Source organism: Sus scrofa, chromosome 1 (assembly GCF_000003025.6).
Source record: "Sus scrofa isolate TJ Tabasco breed Duroc chromosome 1, Sscrofa11.1, whole genome shotgun sequence".
In the NCBI taxonomy this organism is placed as follows: Eukaryota; Metazoa; Chordata; class Mammalia; order Artiodactyla; family Suidae; genus Sus; species Sus scrofa.
The window spans coordinates 271,401,017-271,421,622 of record NC_010443.5 but is presented as its reverse complement, the minus strand read 5'-3'; the positions used below and the strand labels follow the sequence as shown (position 1 = coordinate 271,421,622).

The following is a 20,606-nucleotide window of genomic DNA, read 5'->3' as shown; positions in this document are numbered from 1 at the left end:
GAGACGAATCTGGGCTGAAGCCAAAAATCTGGGGGAACTGGGAAGAGGTGAATCTGGGTGAGGCTTAGAGCCACTGGACTAGAGAGAGGCCAGAGCCCAGAGGCACAGGACCTGCAGGATAGGGAGGTGAGGAGGAGACAGCAAAGGAGGCCGAGGAAGAGGCCCCAGGGAGGCAGAAGGCAGACCAGGAGCAGTGTCCTGGGAATTGAGCGGATGTGACTCTGGAGGAAGGCGTGGCCACTGGGTCACATGCTACCGACAGGTGAGTAGGAAGAGGGCCAAGAGCCAACCGTCGGGCTCAGTGCCATGGGAGCTACGGGTGTCCTGGAGGGGTTTGGTTTTTCAAAAACCAGAGGACGACAGGGCTGCCTGGGTGCAGTGCAGAGGCCCTCACAGCCAGCAAGCAGCACGGCGGCACATCTGTGTGCAGGGGCCGTGGGTGGAGGACAGGCCCACAAGCACGCCGCCCACCCTCACCCCGGGGCCCCTTGCGGGCTTGGAGATGTGCTGGGAGCTTGAAGTTCTCTCTCCCTAGATGTTGCATCTACGTCCTCGGCGGCCCAGGACGCGTGCGCAGTGGGGGGAAGGCAGCGAGGGTGGGAGGTGCCTGGAGCCGCGGGGGTTGGCTGTCCAGAGGGGGGCTGTTTCAGCCCCAATCCAGCCTGATGGGGTCTGTGCTCCTCCAGCCGCAGGCAGCTGGGCAGAGAAGGCCAGGTGAACACAGGGAGGGAGGGGTGGGGGGCGGTGAGTGCAAATGATGAGGAGGGGGTCTGGGACCCCGGTACCGGGAGAAAGGATTGAAAGGTGGTTGGGTCACTGGAGGGAGAAGAGTCAGACGTGGTGACCGGGTGAGACCCTGCAGCCTAACAAGACGGGAGAGGTACAGCTAGCAGCAGTCCTGAGTCCACACTGGGGGTGAGCAGAGCAGAGCACTGGCAGCGAAGCAGCCACAGAACTGGGGGGGCCAGAGACCCGGAAGGGTCACCTCCAGAGACATCAAAGCCCGAGTACGGCAACAGGAGCCACCTTGGAGGCTGAGCCAGGGGCTAAAGGAGGGGCGTGACCCTCAGAACTGTCCAACGGGGCCCACGGTCCAACGGCGAGGAGGACGTGGAAGGCGAGCCGGGCCCAGCAACGTGGGGCTCACGGCAGCAATGGTGGGCCAGTGTGTGGGCTGCAAAGCTGGGGTCTGGGAGGGGGAGGGAGGGCAGTCTGGAAGCCTCAGGGAGAATGCCACGGACACTTGCCCTGCCCCGAGCCCCACGCAGGAGGGTGGGGAGAAAGGCTGCAGAAGCGGCAGTGCCCAGGGGAAAGCCGGGTCCCAGGGCTGCTCAGAGGTGGTAGAGCAGGCGGAGGACCCGTCACAGCAGCCACAAACTGCGTCTAAGTCAGCACACAAAGAGGCAGACAGAAGGGAAACACAGTCAGGAGGGAAAGAGACCCAGTGCTTTTGAGGCAGGAGGGACTGCTGAGCTCCTGACCTGCGGGAGCTGGGAGTCCAACATCTGGGAGGCGCCGAGCCCAGCGGCCTGGCCGAGCTGGCTCTCGTAGACCAGAGCTTGGTTCCCACTCATGGGCTGGTAGGGCGAGCCGGACTGGGGCTTCACCATCTCCAGAGGCTGCATGCCTGGGAACGCCGAGTAGGGGGGCTTCAAGGCTGTGCCTCCAGAGAGGATCATGGTGCTGGGTGGCGACAGGCTGGGGTGCATGTACACCTGAGATCTGCGAAAGCCAAACAGAACGTCAGGGCAGGGGCAGGGCTGCACCCGCGGAGCGCGAGCAGGAGGAGCACACACCAGGCCCCAGAGGGCCTTTCCTGCAGTGCAGAAGTCGGCCCGCCCCAAGCTGCTGACTCAGAAGGCCCGGGGTGGGGCCTGAGAACCTGCATTTAGCACAAGCTGCCGGACGGTGCTGCTGCTGCTAGTCTAGGGACCACGGTTTGCGTGTCCCTAGAGTCAACAGCCACACCCAGGCTGTACAAGGCACCGGAAAACCTGGGTGACGCCAAAAGCACAGGACGCCAGACAGACTCAGAGAGCGGGCCAAAGGGATCGAGGCGGGCGGAGGAGAGCGGCCAAGGGCCAGGAGGACACAGAGAGGGAAAGCCAGGCCAGGCTCAGTTCCTCCCCTGGGCAGTGGCCGCAATCACCCCCTCCCCCCCGCGCCCAGGCGGGACGGCACAGAGCACAGGCCGCGGACCATGAGGACGGGCGGGGCTCTGCCGCCAGCCCCCAGCCCTGGCGCCTCACCTGAACGGCTGCAAGGAGCTGAAGATCTCCTGAGACTGGGAGACGGGGAGCCCGCCCCTCAGGCCAAGCTGGGCCTGCGCTTGCAGAGACGTGTGAAGAGAAATTGGGATCTGCTGGGCAGCGGCGGCGGCGGCCTGGGGGCGGGAACCAGGCTGCTCACGGCTCGGTCCTCCCGGTGGAGTCCGCCCCGCCTCCCGCCTCCCGCCTCCCTGGGCAGCCGAACACCGCCCCAAAGGCGAACTCCAAGCATGTCCTGCCTGTGCTGCTTTTGGTCTTGGGAGAAAGCAAAAAACTGGCAGCCACTCCACACCAGGGTGCACCCTATGCTGGACTCTGTACAGCGGCGGCAAGAATGAAGCCGAGCCGCACACATCCGCAGAGGTGGCTTTCAGGAGCATAATGGCGAGTGGAAAACATACAGAAAGGAAAGTACACATGGGGCGACCCCGCTACGTGAGGATCAAGATCTTACAAAACTGAACAATGTAATAACGCTCGAGCATCTGTTTAACGAGTTCAGGCCAGGCAGCGCGCTCCATCCCCGACACTGCACTCGGCCCTGGTCTGTGCAGGCACAGGGCTGTGGGGCCGTGTGCAAGGCCCAGCACCAGCCTCAGGAGGGAGACTTCCAAAACCATCCCCTTGCAGCATAGAAAGTACACCGATCCTGCACAAAACAAACACCTGCTCGCTTCTAAAACTACCTCTTTCTAATGCATCCATGCCTGGGAGTCTAGGCCTTTCTTCTCTTCATCAGAAGGACACCTGATCACCAAAGAGAATTCCATTTCAGTGAATTCCCCAGCTAGGGTACAGGAGGGAGGAAAACTAAGCAGAATCTGGAGCACTCAGCTCCATTCCTCCTCTTGACTCTCATTTACTCATTCAACAAATACTGACTGGCTGCCATGATGTGCCAGGTGCTGGGCATCAGCGTGAGGGGTACGGAGAATGAGACAGACCACAAACAAGTCAATGAAGAAAGTCATTACACCGTGCGGTGTGCCCCCACTCTCCCACCCCTGGACCCCCAGCGGGCTACCCGGCTTGCTGTCTTCACCTGTTGGTAACTCTGCTGCTGAGGTATCGTCTGAGGAACCAGCCGGGGCTGACTTGCAAACACATGGCCGTCCAGGTAGAGAGGTGGCAGGTGGTTGCCTGCAAAGAGAAGCCAAGGAAGTAGAACAGGATCAAGTCTGGCAGTTCCGGAAGGTCCCGGGAATCAGTGGGAGGGAGGGGCTGGCTGCAGTCTGCCTCTCCCACCCAGCCCACGCGCCCACTGCCCGCACACTCAGGAGGGGCTTCGCTATAAAGGCCGGCCGCCTTGTCTCTCAGTCACGTTCCTCTTCAGCCCCCTGCTAGTGAGTCCACAGTGGAGGGTCAGAAGGATCTATTGGACTTGCATCATGGAGACTGGCAGCTGGGCCCTCAAGATCCCCACGGGCTCCCTCGGGCACCAACACAGGGATGAGGACGGTGACAAGGCAAATCAAACAGGCTACCACCTGGTGAGGTCTCTTTCCCACAAAGGGCCACCCTCAGCCTGTCTCATCTCCCAAAGGAGCTGTTCACAGGCGATGACACGGCCACTGCATGTGACACGATCTGACTGAGGCCCCGTCTGCTCGTCCCTCTCTCCAGGGGGTGGGAGAGCCTCGCCAAAGCCACATGGTCCTGCTTCCCAGGGCAGACGTGCAGGTCACCCGAGCGCATGGGCAGCCGGGACCACCCAGCTGGACGCCGGCGGCCCTCTCCCCACTGCTCCCCTGGGGCTGTCAATCCCACTGAAGGGAGTGACGAGAACGGGGAAGGCTCCGGAGCCGGCTCGGGCGGAGATACCTGGAAGGGAAGCGGACGGTGCGACCGAGGCCACAGGCAGGGGTGGCATGGAGACTCCCCCGAAGGAGCTGTAGCTGACCCCACTGGAGGCTCCCCCCGAGGACGGGGGCTGGAGGCCCGAGCCGGCACCCCCTGGAGAGCTCTGCTCCGGCAAACTGGGCGAGTTTTCCCAAGCCTTGCGTGCAGACTCCATCTTCGGAAGCAAGGAGGGAGGGGGGGTGAATCCTACTGCCTGGAGGCCGGGGGAGGGCGGCCGGGGCTGGCAGCTCCCGCCCTTCACAGGCTAAGGCGCCGCGCAGCCCTGGCTGGGCTCAGGGCGGCTTTACCTTCAGAGTGAGGTCGGCGGTGGGGAAGGACATTTGGGAGAGGCCGATGGCTCTCTGGATGTGGTGATCCCGCCGGAGGATGGGGATACTCTGGGCCAACCCCGCCTGGAGGGAGGAAACCATGCAAGGCGGCGGGCCCAGAGGAAGCCGGGCGACACTTGCAGACACACCTTCTGTTTCGGTCACGTGCACGTGAGACCCTCGCCAATTCCAAGCAGCTGCCTTCAGGGACTGCCTTGAAAGAAGGCCATGGAGAGCCACCCCTACGCCCGCACCCGAGGCCTTCTGCAGGGGCAGCTGTGTTTCGGCAGCGTAAACAGGACTGGCTGCTGGCACAGGCCACCACTACCCAGCTTGGAGGTGCCGGGCCCTGTCTCAGCCCCTCCCCATTTGTGAAAGGAGGTCCTTGGGAGTAACAGGTGCTTGAACTGCTGGACCCGGCTGCCTGCACACGGCCAGCACCCAGCAGCAGCTTAGAGGGATTCTGAGAAACTGCAGAGAAAATGCTTCAGCCCTGCATTCTCAAGGGTGTGACCCTGGAACCTGAATCAAAGAGGGCCAAATAAACCAGACCTCTGGAGTCAGACTGTCCCATCTTATATTCCAAAACCAGGATGTGTAACGAGCTAGAGATGGCATAAGCGCTCAAATCAGGCCTGCCCGTCCCAAAGCCAGGGCTGGCTCGGAACACCACACCAGGCTCTTTGTGCTCAGGGCCTGCCGGCTTGGGGACAGCAGTGCTGGAGCGGGGAGCAGAGACTTACGTTACTAGCCAGTGCGTCCTGAAGTTTGACAACTGGATTCCCTGTGGGCCCAGAAGCAGAACCAGGCTGCAAGCTGAAATCAGAGTCCTGGAAGGAAGGGAACAGAGCCCACAGAAACAATCCTGGTTCACCTTCTGGCAGAGACACATGCTAATTTGATCCACAGCCTCAGCAACTCAAAAACTCACGAAGCAGCATTCACCACGTGAACAAGATGGCCCGATGTTTCCTGACGGCACCCAAGAAAGGGTGCCACCCCCTTACCCTCTCTGCTCCGCTCCCTGCCCAACCTAAGATTGCTGGCCTGCTCAGCCCAAGAGCCTGGCTGGCATCCAGAGGCAGCTTAACAGCAGCGCCCCCCCGCCCCGCCAGCTCCCCCTTCCTCCTCAGGAACGGTGGGGTGGGGGTGGGCAGAAGGGAAGGAATCAAAGCCTCACTTTTGGATTGACTCCAAATTCAATGGGCGGCACCGGCAGCACGGCGTCCACGTGAATCTCGACGCCGTTAACAGGGGGGACCACAGCTCCTTGCAGCCGCTCGGCCCCCTCTGAGCCCTTTCTGTTTTTCAGAGAACGCTCGTTGCCGATGGGTCCCGGTCTGTGCTCCTTGCTCTGCCCCGAGCCTTGTTCTGATTCCTTGATGGAGAAGCAGAGAGGCTGAGGCACATGGCCTGGAACGACCCGCACCCCCAGCTTCTGAAGGTTGGGGAGCCGGGGAAGAAGACAGAAGACATCAGCCCTGCTGCCAGCCCGAGAGCCAGACTCCCAGGTTACCTTCGGCTCCGACTGCTTCTGAGCCTGCTCCTTGTGGCTGTCAGCCTTGGGCTCCAGGCAGGGCCCACTCACTTCCTCGGGTTTCAAGGTTCCGTAGGGGGAGCTGCGCTGTGAGGAGGTCGCAGACGACTCACGAGACTCGGCGCTCAAGTCAACACCACTGTCTCCCTGGCTGCTCTTAAAACCCTGCTGTACAAGACACATGACTCAGAGCCCGCCCTGGTGACAGCTGACCTGTCCTGACGACTGGAGATCCTCCCAACACGCCAAGTCGGCCCAAACCCATAACCCCAGGCCAACTCGCTGCACCTGGACCCAAACCAAGTGAGTGGCCACTGCCAGGCACGGGGGAGGGGCCCTCAGCTACCGCCCTACCCAGGGTGGGTGTCCCCGGCCAGTCCTTCTCCTCCTCCCTCTCACATAGACCGGAAGGCAAGACTGGAGACCAGCAAAGAGCCAGGCTCACTGCCACGGCCATGCCGGGGCAGAGGCGGACTGTGAGCAGACTCTCAGGACCCAGTGGCCACTCACCTCGGCAGTGCCAGGCTCAGTGCTGCTGAAGGCAGGGGCAGCTTTGGTCCAGGAGTCGCTGGTGGAGGCCTGAACGGGGAGGGCTGCCAGGAGAGGAAGACAGAGAGTCAGGGCGCCAAAAAGGACAACCGGGCTGGAGAAACAAGCACAGTGCAGCTCACACAGTCCCCAGTGCCCAAACTGCCCTCCTTCCATCACAACTGACACACTAGTGAGCAAGAAGCTGGTCTGACACCTGTACCTTTAGACAGAGCTCTGGAAACGTGGTTCTCATTATTTCACTGATGACGCTTTCTAGCAAACACACACAAACTTCTCATCAATTGCAATTCTGTTCACATAAGCCAACTAGTTATTTCTATAAGCTGGCACCTTCTATGAGTCTTGGAAAAACCCAAGCTGGTATTAACCAACTTCTGTTAGCTCACAGACCACCCTGAGATTCCAATTAGAGCCACAGACCCTGTGTACGTACACAAAACCTTACACGCTCTTTTAAGAGCCAGGGGCCCTCTGAAACCATCCATGGACCCCTGGTCTGAGCAACCAACGGGACACTGCAGGCTCTTGGAGGGAAAGGCCTGATAACCGAGGGTGACTCCTGAGTGAGTCCATGCTGCTTGAGCAAAAGCTGGAGGGTAGTTTTGGCCATATAGACAGTGACACCATCACTCTTACAAACAAGCTGGTATCAAAATTATTGTACTTTCAGTCAGAGGGGACTATTCCCCAGTGTTAATCTGCACTGTACTGGAACCAAGGTTTTAACCAGGAAGCTGAAAATAGGCCATGATGTAAAACTGAAAGAATTCCGGCCCCGAACCAGGCTCACAGGTGTTTGTCACGTGGCTCTGGGGTCCAGTCACTTCACTCTGGAAGCCTCGGCTGCTCTACACAATAAGGCGGACGCAGAGGATTTCTCCAAGCTCCCCTGTGTACCCCCCAGGGCACTGTCCAAAGGAGGCATTCTAGAAGAATCTGCATAGGAGTTCCCTTGCAGTACAATGGATTAAGGATCTGGTGTTGTCAGTGCAGCGGCCTGGGTCACTGCTGTCTGTGGGGCAGGTTCAATTTTTTTTTTTTTTTTTTTTTTTGCCTCCAGAAGTTCAGGGAGCTGGGCACCAAGAAGTTCTGGGGCTGGGCATTGAATCTGTGCCCCAGCAAGCTGAGCCACAGCAGTGACCACACTGGATCCTTAACCAACTGAGCTACCAGGGAACTCCCAAATAATTTTGTATTTTAAAATGAAAAGTCACGGATTTCCCGCTATGGCTCAGAGGTAACGAACCCAACTAGTATCCATGACAATGTGGTTCAATTCCTGGCCTCGTTCAGTGGGTTAAGGATCCAGTGTTGCTATGAGCTGTGGTGTAGGTCACAGACACAGCTCGGATCTGGCATTACTGTGGCTGTAGTGTAGACCAGCAGCTATAGCTCTGATTAGACCCCTAGCCTGGGAACTTCCATAGGCCACGGGTGTAGCCCTGAAAAAGCAAAAGTAAAATAAAATAAAAGGAAGAGTTACTACAAAAATAGCACTGGATAAAATTTTCTTTTCCCCAAACTTCAGGGAAACGAATTTTCTCAAAAGTAAGGGCCACCCCAGTCTGGTTTCGAGTCTCAGAAGGCATTTAGGGAGGAGCCTCCTGATTAGAAAAGGGCACACAGCACAGACAGGAAAGCTTCTGGACTCTTGCTCTCCTGAGCAGTGGTCTGCTGTTCCTCCCTCCACAGGTAAGGAAAAGGATAACTGAGGCGGGCAGGGAGTCCGGGCAGCGCCCTGAGCGACCTCCGCTGGGGTGGGGAGGGAGCCTTTTCCAGAACACTGGATATGGCATGCTTTGCTCGCCACCAAATTCCTGGCAGGGAAAATCTTGCCACATCGTGCTAAGGCGGCATCTAACACCCTGAGCTGGCAGAGAAAGCCAGGAAATGGCTACGCTCCAGGTGTGCTCACGGCCCCAAGCAGGCTGCTCCCAGGGGAGACCCTGAGCCTCTGAGGTGGCCGTGGGCCAAGCAGCTGAGCCCAGACACCAAACTCTTACCCTGGCTGCTGCTCTCCCAGATCTCGGTGCCCAGGCCATTGCCAGGCATGGTCCCATCACCTTGGTCCAGGCACAGGTTGTTTTGCTTTTTCGCGAACCGAGGAGGAATACGAGAGGAAAGCCCTCGACCTTTGACAGGTACCTAAGGAGAAAAAAGGTGAGGCGGTGCCGTCTGGACGTGAGACTGAAGAATGACGCGTTCTCGCCGGGACAACTATCCCAGACCCCACATCACACCATCAGAAACTGCTCCAGACAGGCCGGAACACCCGCCAGCCATGACCTCAACCACGTGTGAGCCGTGATGCTGAGCAACCCACCCCTGGAGTGGACAGAGGCCTGTGAGCTGAGACTCCAGGGGTGAGCGTGCAGTGCTCGGCACGGACTCTGTTTTGAGTAGAGTCACCGACCCTGGTGACTTCCAGGGTGACAGGTCTCGTCCCACTCCGGCCAGAGGGCAGCGGAAGGAAGATGGACTTCGGGACTGATGGAGACCTGCACCCTGCTCGGCCCCGTGCCAGCTGGTGTCACCCAGGACCAGTGAGCCTCTGAGATCGGGGTTCCCCATCCCCTCCCACGGGGCCGCCGGGGTTGTGCAGCCTGGGAGCCAGTGCACGCTTTGTAAACGTGCCTTTCTTCCTCTGCCATCTTGGGCTTCGTTAAGAAGCCTCTTACCCTGCTGGCTTCCCTGCATCAGTCTGCTCTCCCGTCCCTGCGCCCTCGTCACCATGCACCCCGCACCTGCACAGCCTGCTCCTTCTTTCTCCTCTCTTCCTCCAGCAGGCGGCGCTGCTTCTTGGTCAGGACCTCGATGAAGCCTTCACCCACCACGGAGCCCGCCTCACTCTCCTCCCCAGGGCTGGACCCACAGTTTTCAATGATGGCACCTGGACCAAGATTTACAAGAAGGGACAGTGTTTCCACTCGTCAAAACCCAAGAATAACCCAACATACAGGCACCTGATATCTAAGGACTGGCGCAGCTCAGAAGGCCTGGCAGCTGCCTGGCCTGAACCTTGGCACATTCACCAGGGTCCAGGGAACAAAGCGGTGAAAATGCAGAGGAACCCGGTGTTTTGCTCTTAACCCAAAACCTGCCTCGAGGCTCAGAGATTCATCAAAGGGCAAACTCAGTACCCACGGGGGGCCACGGCCCCTCTGCCTACGTCCTTCCCCAGGAAACACGGAGTGACACTCACTTCCGTAGTTCAGGTCAAACTGTGCCATGGTCTCTCCAGGCTCGCCTGCCCGCTGGGCAGCCAGCTTGGCCTCCTTCTCTGCCTTCTCACAGGTGGCTTCGGAGATGTCAGAGGTGGCATGGGCTGCCCGCTCCAGTGGGTAGTGGCCGTTCCCACCACTGCAGCCAAGACCTCCAGGCAAGGCCTCGTCCGGGGACCTACAAAGGAACGTCGATCTCGTTAGTGCAGAAATGACCAAAGGCTGGAGAAGGAGAGAAAAGGGAGGAGGGCATACACGCACTGCCCGCGCACACACGGTGCCCTGACCTACGGCCCTCCCTCCCAGAGTCCCCTGTGCTCGGCAGAAGCTGCTCACTGGTAGCCGTGTGCTGCCCGCGTCCAGGTGGCGGCCACCCCAGCGGCGCTGCTACGGCAGAGCTCACAGGGAACTGCTCTCAACCCACCCCCTTCCCAGAGCCACACTTCTCTTCTTGCCCACCGAGCGCCAACCCAGGGAGGGCTACGCAAAGGAGGAACGGGGGCGGGGGGGGGGGTCAGAACAGGGCTGCAGGACTTTCTGCTCCTCTCGCGAGACTGACCAGTGAGGGTCCAGGCCTGGCCCTACTACCAGCCTCCTGCGGAAGAAATCAGAAGCAAAGGCCAAGTGCTGGCATCTGGGGCCTGGAGAGGTAGGCTAGAGTGACGCCTGAAAGAACCTGCATTGTCTGGTGGCTCCTCCTGTGGGGGTACAATTACTTACAGCCCAGGCTCCTGGGCCCTGCATTCTGGGGGTGGGAGGTGGGAAGCAGCCCTTCTCGGCATGCCTGGAACGCAGGCTGCACGGGCCCTGCCCTTCCCGATCCAGGGCAGACTCAGGCAATGAGCTGGCACTGCACAAAGACCATCCACCTCAAAGCCTCCGATTCCAGACGAGGGATGCTCACGCGACCTCAGGCAGCCTGGCTGCTCTGGTTGCTGCCTGGCTCCTGGCAGGCGGAGGTGGCCGTGCCCCAAGCGGTACTGTCTCTTTGCTGCTGAGAAGCAGAGCCACTCAGGGAAGAGCCATCTCTACCTCTCCGCGGGGCCAGGAGGTCAGCAGTGCCCTGCTGAGGATGCTGCCTGGCAGCTGGAGCAGAGGCACCTGCTGGCCTGGGCGGTGCTCAGCAGGTGCTGTGCACAGGGAGAGCCCCCACCGGCTGCACTGGCCCCTTGGCTGGGCTCTAAGGGGACACAGAGGCTGAAGTCTTAAGACAGGGCCGGGACAGCCACACATGGGGACCACCAGGGTGGGGATTCTGGCTTTGCTTTTCAAGCAACAACAACAACAAACGCCACAAGAGAAGCAGACAGCAGTGCAAGAGCGAGAGATGGAGACGCTCGCACACAACGGCTTGGTGGGCGGTCCCCCTGGGGACCCAGAGGGAGGGGGGTCGGGGCCCTGACCCACGGCAGGACACGCATGCATGACGTGCTCCTGCAAAAAAACGGCTTCAACAGAACAGCAACGAAAAAGAACCTGGGATGTGGTTTGCGTTTTACCTTTTGGCTTTCAAAGGCGTCCCATTCTGTTGGCTCTCATAACGGGGAGACGCTTCGCCACCACCTGGCCTAACAGACTTCTCCCCAAACCCTCCCGGCTCCAGCTTTCGGCTCTGTCTGTCAACCAGGGGTCTCTGGCTGGAGAAGCTCCGCTTGGCCAGCTCCTTCTTCTCACCCACGCTCGCCCCTGGCAGGCTGCCATCGGCCTGGGGGTCAGGCTCGGGCCCGTGGCCACCTCGCCGCTCCCGCCTCTCGCTGAAGTCGCTGCTCTCGGAGGCGGTCTCCCACTCCTCGTTGGCGTGGTCCGAGGAGTTCTGGTAGGAGAGCTCGGGGGACCTGCGGCCTGTGGCACCGCTCTTGTCCCCGGGACAGAGTTTGGGCCGGCCCGGCCACTGGCCCGCCAGCAGGGGCGGCTCCTCCTCTGGCCCCCACAGGCCCAGGGACTCTCGCTCCTGCCGGAGGCGCCTGAAGCGAGGGGGCTTGTCCTGGCGCGGGGGCCGCCTCCTCCTGAAGGGCCGGTTCTCGGCATTTTCAGAATCTGCCGCATGGTCGTCTTGAAAGAAGGGCCTCTTGTCCTCCACGTGGCCGTCCTCGAAGCCCCGGGCGCCCAAGGGCTCAGAGTGTCTGTAGGCGTCTGGGATATAGTCTCTGTCCAGGGGCCGCCGGGCCCCGCACGTGTCCGGGGCGCTGTACTCCTGCCAGGAGGCGCCGGGGCTCCTGCTCTGCCAGTGGGCAGACTCTTTGGCCACGAAGGTTCTCCGGCCGTACGCGCAGTGGCTCAGCCGCGGGGGCAGGGCCCGGCCGAAGGCCCGGGGGCCTCGGTTCTTGGCATCCAGGCCCCCGTGGTCCTCGGGGTACATCCTGCTGGACCGCCAGGACTCCCTGAAGTCGCCCTTCCTCACGGCGGCCTCCTCCCTCTCCAGGCGCGGGCCCTCGTCCCCGGCCTCCGCGCCTCTCTGCCGCCGCCGCTTGGGCAGCTCCTCGTACTCGGAGCCCTCGCTGTGGGTCTCGCTGGCGATCCTCCGCCGGGGCTTGGCCCTGGGGAAGTCCTCTGGCTGCCCGAACTCCCGCAGTCCCCGGCCTCGGCTGCTCCTCTGGCTGCTGCCGTAGAGGCCCCGCGCCCCGAGGACGCCCCCGCCGCAGAGGCTGCCGCCGCCCGCGGGCCGCCCGCGGAAGGTGAACTCTCGGAATCCGCGGCCGCGGCTCCGGGCCTGCCCTCGGCCCCCGAAGGCCTGCTCCTCGTCGATAAAGATCCAGTTGTTCCTCTTTGTGGGGGGAGTGTGGCTGGCCTCCCGGGAGGGTCTGGTCTCCCAGGCCCTGGCGGGCTTCTCGTCCTCCTCGGGCTTGCTGGCCTCCCGGCCTGAGCTGGCGCGGCCAGAGCCCGGATCCTCCGAGGCGGCCGGGGCCAAGCTGGCCAGCGCAGGGTCCTTCTCCAGGTCCTCGTCCTCCGCTGCGCTGCGCCCCGGCCCCGACTCCTGGGCCAGGCGGGCCCCGGCCTCCGCGGGCTCCTGCTTCGTCTTCTCCAGCTCCTTCTCCTTGTCTTCCACCTTGAGGGCTTTCAGGACAGGTTTCTTGATGGGCCCTGATCGCCGGGTCCTGCCAGGCTGCTCCTGGTGCTGGCTGCTGGCGCCCCGGGCTTCCCGCGGCCACTCGGGCTCCAGGGCCGGCGGCTGGCTGGGGCTCCCCTCCTTCTCCCAGGAGGAGACGCTGAAGGACGGCTCCTCCCGGGGCGCCTCCTTCTCGACACTGGTGGCTGTGTCCGCGGCCTTGGGCTGGTGGCTCATGTCCCAGCTGCTATACTCGGGCTTTTTCTCAGCCGGGACAAAGTCGGGCTCCAGTGGGGAGCACCTGAGGTCTGGGGGGTGACTGCCGGGAGCACCTGCGTCCTGAACATTTTCTTGGGGTGGAAACAAAAGCTCCTGGCCTATTCTTTGAGAAGAGACACAGTTGTCAAAGTCTGCGGGGGCCTTCTTGTCAAAAGCACTCAAGAACTCCTCGCCTCTCTCCTCAAGGAGATCGCGCTGGGCACTTACGCCCCCTGACCTTCCAGGTGAGGCAGAGTAAGAGCTTTCATTCCTGAAAAGGAACCAGAAAAATCAGTCAATGCGATTGGAGCCTGGTTCCTGGTTTCCATGCTGAACACAGAGTTTAGTTTTAAAAATAAAAAAGTGAAAAAAAAGAAAATGAAAAAAAAAAAAAAAAAAAAAAAAAAACCACAAGCACCAACATGCGCGCTATCTTTAAACAGGTCTCAGAGATGCCAGGCCATGGGTTGCTGGTGGCCCTGGAGTCCAGAGAGTGAAGACATCAGTGGCTGCTGGTGGCCTCAGTGTGCCGCCCTGAGGACCGTGAGCAGCTGGGGATCCTCTGGTTCAAACAAGCTGGAGCCTGGGAGTCCAAGAAGAGTCCGGGGCTGGCAGGGCCAGCTCGCTTTGCTTGCCCAGGAAGGAGCCGGTACACACGCACCCAAGCCCATCCGCCCTGCGAGGACCCCAGCCCTCACCCTGCCCAAGGTTCCGCGGGCTCTGCCTCTGACCCCAGGATCTGTCCTGGGCCTTCGGACCCCACCCGCGCCTCTCCCACAAACGCCTCGAGCTCTCCGCATCACATGCAGCCTCCCCAGAGGCGAAGATACCCTCTTCCTCAGGCAGGGTCTCCCGGGCTGGGGCCTCCTTCCAGAGCCCATCTCCATCAGGACCCGAGACCCCTCCTTCAGCTGCAGGTCAGCAGCACCCAGTTTTGTCTCTCACCTGACGTGCATGTCCATGGCCAAAGTGTCGCTGGATTTCGGGTGGGGGAGCGAGTAGCCCTTGCTCTGCAATGTCATGTAACCCTCAGGGCTCCACACAGGGGCTGGATCCACGGCGGTCACTTTCCTTTCTTGCAGTGGGGGCACACAGCTCTGATCCTCAGAGCGGCAGCCAGTCCCACTGAGGGAATCCTGGGGCATCATGGGTTTCATCAGTCCTGAAGAAGGCAAAGAACCAACCCGTCACCTTGTTTAGAAAGCCAAAGGTCAACCACAGGCCCAAAGGAGACAAGCCTCCCCAGAGGCCTGGTGGACACGGCACCCCACCTGCTCAGCATCACTGGGCTCTCACCTTTCTGATCACGGGAGACCGAAGGCGCACACACATGCCATCTGAAAGGCCTGTTCAGAGACCTGTGAGGCCCAGTCTTAGTTCCCGGACGGGAGCCCCTGTGTTGAAGGGTATTAAAACCCTGACTACTGGAAACTGGCAACATCAAACTGAAGAGCTGCACTGTCAGAGAGGGAGATGCCTGAAGGTTTTCTGCACGGACACAAGGAGGACAAGCCGGTCGCTGAACCAAGAGGCAGCACCTACCAGCTTCCAAACCCATGGAAGGTGCCTGGGCTTTTGCTCTTTGTAATTCTAACCCTAGGATGGACACCCCACATCTTGTACAGGGAATGGTGGGGGCGGGGAGAATGTACAAGTGACAACAAACTGTTAACTGGCCTGAGGAGGCTGCGAGAAAGCTGACACCTCAGTCCCCCGGAATGAACTGGCCAGGGAAGGGCACCCCATTCCATGGCCTCTGCCCACGTCTGTGGGACAAGGGGCTAGACTGTGCATGTGACACTAACGGCCATTCTCACTATGGAGAAAAGGAGACCTGATTTCTCAAATCCCTCACAAAGCTAGTAATGACTGGCCTGCAATCTTGTGGGCCCATTTTTAAGATGAGGTAATCTGACCAAGAAAATGGTTCTGCATCAGGCCAGTGGTTTTAGGCTTTCTTTCGGCCGTGGAGTGCTCTGTTCCAGTGCTATCAATACGTGACTCCAACACAAAGTTAGCCTGAGTAAGGTGGTGGGAGGAGTGCCCCTAAAATTACACACAGTTTATCAAGGATTAATTACAAGGTGTGCAGAGCTGCTCAGCACCGTACGCTGACCTATTTTTGGCAACATGGCAGCTCCTATCACCTGAAAAAGCCTCCTGTTCATACAAATGCTACAGACCGAACATCGTAAACATTTCACTTGCAGAGCTGAGCTTCCCCAGAACCCAGGAAACCCGAGGGAGCTGAGATCAGAGCCACAGGCCAGCGGCACGAGCTGGTGCTTCCTGGAGGGGAACCAAGGCACACGCCTGTCGGACACAGAACCAATGGGCTTGGTCCTCAGCGCCTCACAGGACAGGAGCTGGGGGTTTGCTGTACAAGTCAGAGTTGCAGCTGAGCCCCTCGAAGGGCCACGGTCCTCAACCAGAAAAATACATGCTCTTGAGTACAGCGAGATGCCTGAGTTGGTCTGGGTCCGGGCCAGGGTAGGACAACTCCTCTTTGAGATTTCACAGCCACATGCCAGGGTTCATGTAGGTTTGGGGAAGGGGCTGGAGTTCAGATTTATAGCCCCAGCACGCTCCAGAAACTTCCCAAGATAAAATAAAAGGCGGCTCGAGGTTAGCAAAAGAAGAAGTTAAACCACACTGGAGGGCACACTCTCAGATCCCCAGGATGAACAAAGCTCTGCTGAGAATGACCTGGCCATGCAAAAGGACGCCAACGCCTGTGAAAGCAACTGGCCCTGAGGCCACAGCATGCTCACAGGATCACGTACCTTTCCCAAGAACTTCGGGCAACAGATTAAAATGTAAAACACTAAAAAATTACGTTTTAAATGATTAAAAGCATAAAGGAATTAAAAATTTAACAGAAAGGAGTTTCCATCCTGGTGCAGCGGAAACAATCTGATGAGGAACTATGACCTTGTGAGTTCGATCCCTGGCCTTGCTCAGTGGGTTAAGGATCCGGCGTTGCTGTGTCTGTGGTGTAGGCCGGCAGCTGTAGCTCTGATTTGATCCCTAGCCTGGGAACCTCCATATGCCGCGAGAGCAGCCCAAGAAACGGCAAAAAGACACACACACACACAAAAAAAAAAAAAAAAGAAAGAAAAAGAAAAGAAAGCAAATACCAAGACGCAAGGAAGAAGATGGAAGGAAAAGTGGCAAAGAAACTAAGCACAAATCAAATCAAATAACACAGATAATAATAACTAATTTGATGGGAATAAAAACAAGGAAGAACTAAGAACTGGGAGTTCCTGTTGTGGCTCAGTGGGTTGCAAATCCAACTAATATCCATGAGGATGAGGGTTTGATCCCGGGCCTCTCTCAGTGGGTTAAGGATCCGGAGTTGCTGTGAGCTGTGGTGTGGGTGGCAGACACGGCTCAGATCTGGCATTGCTAGGGCTACAGCTGTGGCACAGGCCAGCAGCTGTAGCTCCTATTTGACCCCCAGCCTGGGAACTTCCATATGCCACACCCGCAGCCCTAAAAAAGCAAAAGGCAAAAACAAAAACAAAAAAAACAAGGAAGAACTAAAATCCCAGGCAAAAAATCACAAGGTAATCAGAGCTCGGGTTCAGGGTAAAGACACTGATTAGCCTTTGCTACATCAAGGGTGCATATTAGAATTTAACACAACCACTCACGAAGTAGAAATGGTACGTAGAAAGAAAATAAAAAGAACAGGAAAACTCGACCCCCAAAAAAGACGAATAAGAAAAGCATAGAAAAGAATGATAATCAGAAAGCATAAAATACAAGAGGAGGACATCTGAGTACCGTAATCCCAATAAACTTAAAGGGACCAACTCTGGCAACTAAAGTGACAAATTTCAAAATGAGTAAAACCAGAGTTCCCAATGAGGCTCAGCGGGTTAAGGACCTGATGCGGTCTCTGAGGCTGTGGGTTCAATCCCTGGCCTCATTCAATGCATTACGGACCCGGTGTTGCTGCAGATAGATACAGTGACTCCAAGCCTGCACACGTCCAGACAAAGCAAAAACTGACAAGGCTTCTAAGATTTGACAAATCCACAATCATGGTGGGAAATGTCCACACACCTTTTGGTAACTGATCAAGGGGATAAAAACCGTGAGGATACACAGTCGTACAGCATGATGAGCAAGCGCAGTCTAACGCACCACTTCCAAAGCACGCGTTCTTCTCAAGCAAACAGACGTACGAGCCGAGAGAGGAGACCTCAACAAACGCCAAGCGATCTATACCAGAGGTGGCACACCCACAGCCCCTGAGTGAAATCTGACCTGGCACCTGCTTTTAAAAATAAAGTTTTACTGGCACGCCACCACACCCATCTGCTCACTACTGCCTACAGCTGCTTTTGTTCTACACCAGCGGAAGGGAATAGTGGTTCAAAACCTAAAATACTTCAACGTATTGTTTTTGGCCATATCCGTGGCATGTGGAAGTCCCTAGGCCAGGGCTCAAACCCTCGCCACAGCTGTGACAATGCCAGAGCCTTAACCGCGAGGCCACCAGGGCACTCCAAAAAGCCTAAAATATTTCTTACCTGGTATTAAGAGAAAAAGTGTGAGACTGCTGGTCTCTCTCATACACACCACATTATGCAACTACAAGGCAGCCACACGAGAAATTAACCGCAAGGTCGTATTAAAACTCCACATTCGAATAGTTGACAACATACCAGTAAAAATCGCCACTCAAAAAAGGTAACAGGAGTTCCCGTCGTGGCGCAGTGGTTAACGAATCCGACTAGGAACCACGAGGTTTCGGGTTCGGTCCCTGTCCTTGCTCAGTGGGTTAACGATCCGGCGTTGCCGTGAGCTGTGGTGTAGGTTGCAGACGCGGCTCGGATCCCGAGTTGCTGTGGCTCCGGCGTAGGCCGGTGGCTATGGCTCTGATTCGACCCCTAGCCTGGGAACCTCCATATGCTGCAGGGGCGGCCCAAGAAATAGCAAAAAGACAAAAAAAAAAAAAAAAAAAAAAAAAAAGTAACAAATCAGACCAACATTTAGAACTACACAATAACAGACTTGCGGTTATCGGGGGGAGGGGTACGGATGGATTTGGAGTTTGGGGTGAGCAGATCAAGCTGTTACAGGGAGAATGGATGTACAGGAAGATCCTACCGCACAGCACAGCGCGCTACATTCACTATCCTGTGATGAACCGTAACGGAAAAACAGGACAAAGAGAGTCTGTATACACAGCCCTGAACAACGTTGCTGTACAGCAGAAATTAATACAACACTGTAAGAACTCAACGAAACTTCAGTACAGCTTTTCTTTAAAATGTCTGCGATCCCACACGGCCCAGCGGGTTAAGGATCTGATGTTGTCAATAAAGTGGATCAGGTCACTGCTGTGTCCCGGGTTTGATCCCTGGCCTGGGAACTTCCACACGCCACAGGTGCGGCCAAAAAACATTAAAAAATCAAAATGTTTTATCTTAAAACTCATAGAGGCTCATAGCTCAGGTGAGACTTAATACACCAGAAAAATCAGAAATCAATGAGATAAATAATTAGTTAGAACATAGTTAGAAAAAGAACACAATAATTTCAATGGAAATAATGGGGGGAGGAGTTAAAATAAAAACCAGATGAAACAGAGGAATTAAGAAACCAAAAAGAGGCTTTTTAAAACGGCGCTAGACAAACCTTGGGAAAGACTAATCAAGGGAAAAGAGAGAGGAGAGAGAGAAACGAATATTGAGAATGGAAAAAGGGACAAAAGGACGCAGCAGAATACAGAACTTAAAGCAGTTTACAGGCAAGACAGACACTCCTGGTGGCGGGCGCTAGGACCCTACCCTCCTCCTGCAAACAAGGAGGGTAAACTCAGACTGGCGTGAGACTCGCAAAGAGGACAGACGGAATCCAGGGGGTCTGTCGACCTCCGAAGGCAGCACCCTTCAACCGCCTGCCACCCCGGGCTCTCCAGCGGGATGGCCCACTCGGCCACGTGCTTACCTGAGGGGTGCAGGGCCGAGGGGTAGAGGTCCACGGGGGTCCGCGCGGGCGGGATCCGCGGGTCCAGGTAGGAGGGCATCATCATCCAGCGGGGGTCGAAGCCCAGCATCTGAGGGTGGTGCGGGTAGAAGGAGCGCTGCGGGTGGGACGGCGGAGGGTACACGGGCTGCCAGTGCTGCATCTTGTACAGCTGCTCCTGACCAGGAAGAGAGCTCAGGCTGCACGGGGCTGCAAGGGGCTGCACGGGACTGCAGCCAGAGGCTGTGCGTGCGCACCTGCGCTCTTCCAGCCTCCTGTCAGGTGGCACAGAAACCCCGGCCCAGAACAGAAGACCAAAGGGGAGGCCCCAGGGTGTTACAGCGCTCGGGCTCAGGCCCCTCCCAGGACTCATGGACAGTCGCGCCATCATCACAGCTGGGCCTTGGGCTCCTGGGCTGCACAAGGCCGACTGGGTTTTCATGTAGACCACACACTCCTGGAGCTGACCTGGAAAGCACGGCTCCCAGGGCACCGCTCCCTGTCTACACCCACCACCCGGGGGTGCCCCTCCTCTCTTTCCTCCTGACGTCCGTCAATCCGCTCTCCGCAGAGATGCCCTGACCCCAGCTCTCCACCTAGGCGCCCAAATCCCACAGGCTGGCTCGTGACGCCAGGGCCTGGCAGCTCCTGCCCCACCGGCCTCTCTAATCACCTCCCACGACTGCCCAGGCTCTGGGCTCCACGCCTCTATCACCAGACTTGGTACGTAGAAAATTCACCGCACAAAAGGATGAACATAAAGTCTCAATCAAGTGTCAAAAATCAACGCCCGGACCCAGTGAGGGTTCACTGCAGACCCTGTTCCACAGCACCTGTCACCTCCAGGGCTGGCCTCACAGGTGCATCCACAGCCAGCGTCCTGGCAGGACGCCGGCGCAGAGTCAGACGAGGAGGCCAGCCGACCCGGCACGCCCTTTCCTGCCAGCCCGTTGGCACAAGCCCAGCCTGGGCTGGGTTCCCTGGACGGCTCGCCGGCACTTCAGGCACCTCTGGGAGCACTCGGCACTCAGTAAGAAGAGCCCTCCTGGCCCCACAGGAGGCCACAGGCTCTCTGCCCACGGCTCCTCCTCCTGTCTAGACCCCAGGTCCCCGAGGAATCCGACCAGACAGTCCGCCTGCCAGCACGTCCAGACCGCTTGCTGTTCCTAGAGAAGGCTTTTTACCCACCAGTGACCCCAGAAGAGTTACCCAGAGCCGCTGTGACTGCTGTGTCTACCACTGCAGGGCTCTCCCCAGTCATCGGTGGTTCTCAGCAGGCCCAGGGGGAGCGGCACTGAGCCGCTCACACTGCAGAAGCACAATGAACGTGACTTCCTGTTTAGAGCAGAGGATGCAATGAGCTTCTGGAACCCTGCTTAGGAGGATCTGGGGTGAAGGTTCTAAAGGCAAGTACAGGAGATTCTGGGAAAGGCCAGAAACTCTGATCTGTTTCCCCAGGACACCCACACCGTGAAACTTTTTTTTTTTTTTTTTGCTTTTTAGGGCCACATCTGCGGCATGTGGACGTTCCCAGGCTAGGGGTCAAATTGGAGCTACAGCCGCCAGCCTACACCA

At 58.1% G+C, this 20,606-nt stretch overlaps 1 protein-coding gene across 13 annotated transcripts in view; it reads right to left on the bottom strand.

Moving 5' to 3' along the window:
- PRRC2B (proline rich coiled-coil 2B) overlaps positions 1-20,606 on the bottom strand; it is a 94,157-nt gene that overhangs the window by 9,314 nt on the left and 64,237 nt on the right. For 6 of the 13 annotated variants that reach the window (XM_021070456.1, XM_021070417.1, XM_021070465.1 and 3 more), the window contains 15 exons: positions 19,014-19,209; positions 13,995-14,211; positions 11,245-13,320; positions 9,727-9,923; positions 9,269-9,414; positions 8,528-8,669; positions 6,483-6,565; positions 5,952-6,140; positions 5,616-5,813; positions 5,179-5,265; positions 4,415-4,519; positions 4,089-4,281; positions 3,310-3,407; positions 2,250-2,383; positions 1,482-1,722 (listed from right to left, as the gene is read on the bottom strand). In XM_021070456.1, the coding sequence (XP_020926115.1) occupies positions 1,482-1,722; positions 2,250-2,383; positions 3,310-3,407; positions 4,089-4,281; positions 4,415-4,519; positions 5,179-5,265; positions 5,616-5,813; positions 5,952-6,140; positions 6,483-6,565; positions 8,528-8,669; positions 9,269-9,414; positions 9,727-9,923; positions 11,245-13,320; positions 13,995-14,211; positions 19,014-19,209 (4,302 nt within the window). Of the gene's footprint in view, positions 1-1,481; positions 1,723-2,249; positions 2,384-2,953; positions 3,015-3,309; positions 3,408-4,088; positions 4,282-4,414; positions 4,520-5,178; positions 5,266-5,615; positions 5,814-5,951; positions 6,141-6,482; positions 6,566-8,527; positions 8,670-9,268; positions 9,415-9,726; positions 9,924-11,244; positions 13,321-13,994; positions 14,212-19,013; positions 19,210-20,606 lie in introns of those variants that run through there. The other 7 variants (XM_021070427.1, XM_021070442.1, XM_021070476.1 and 4 more) reach the window with 5 other exon arrangements.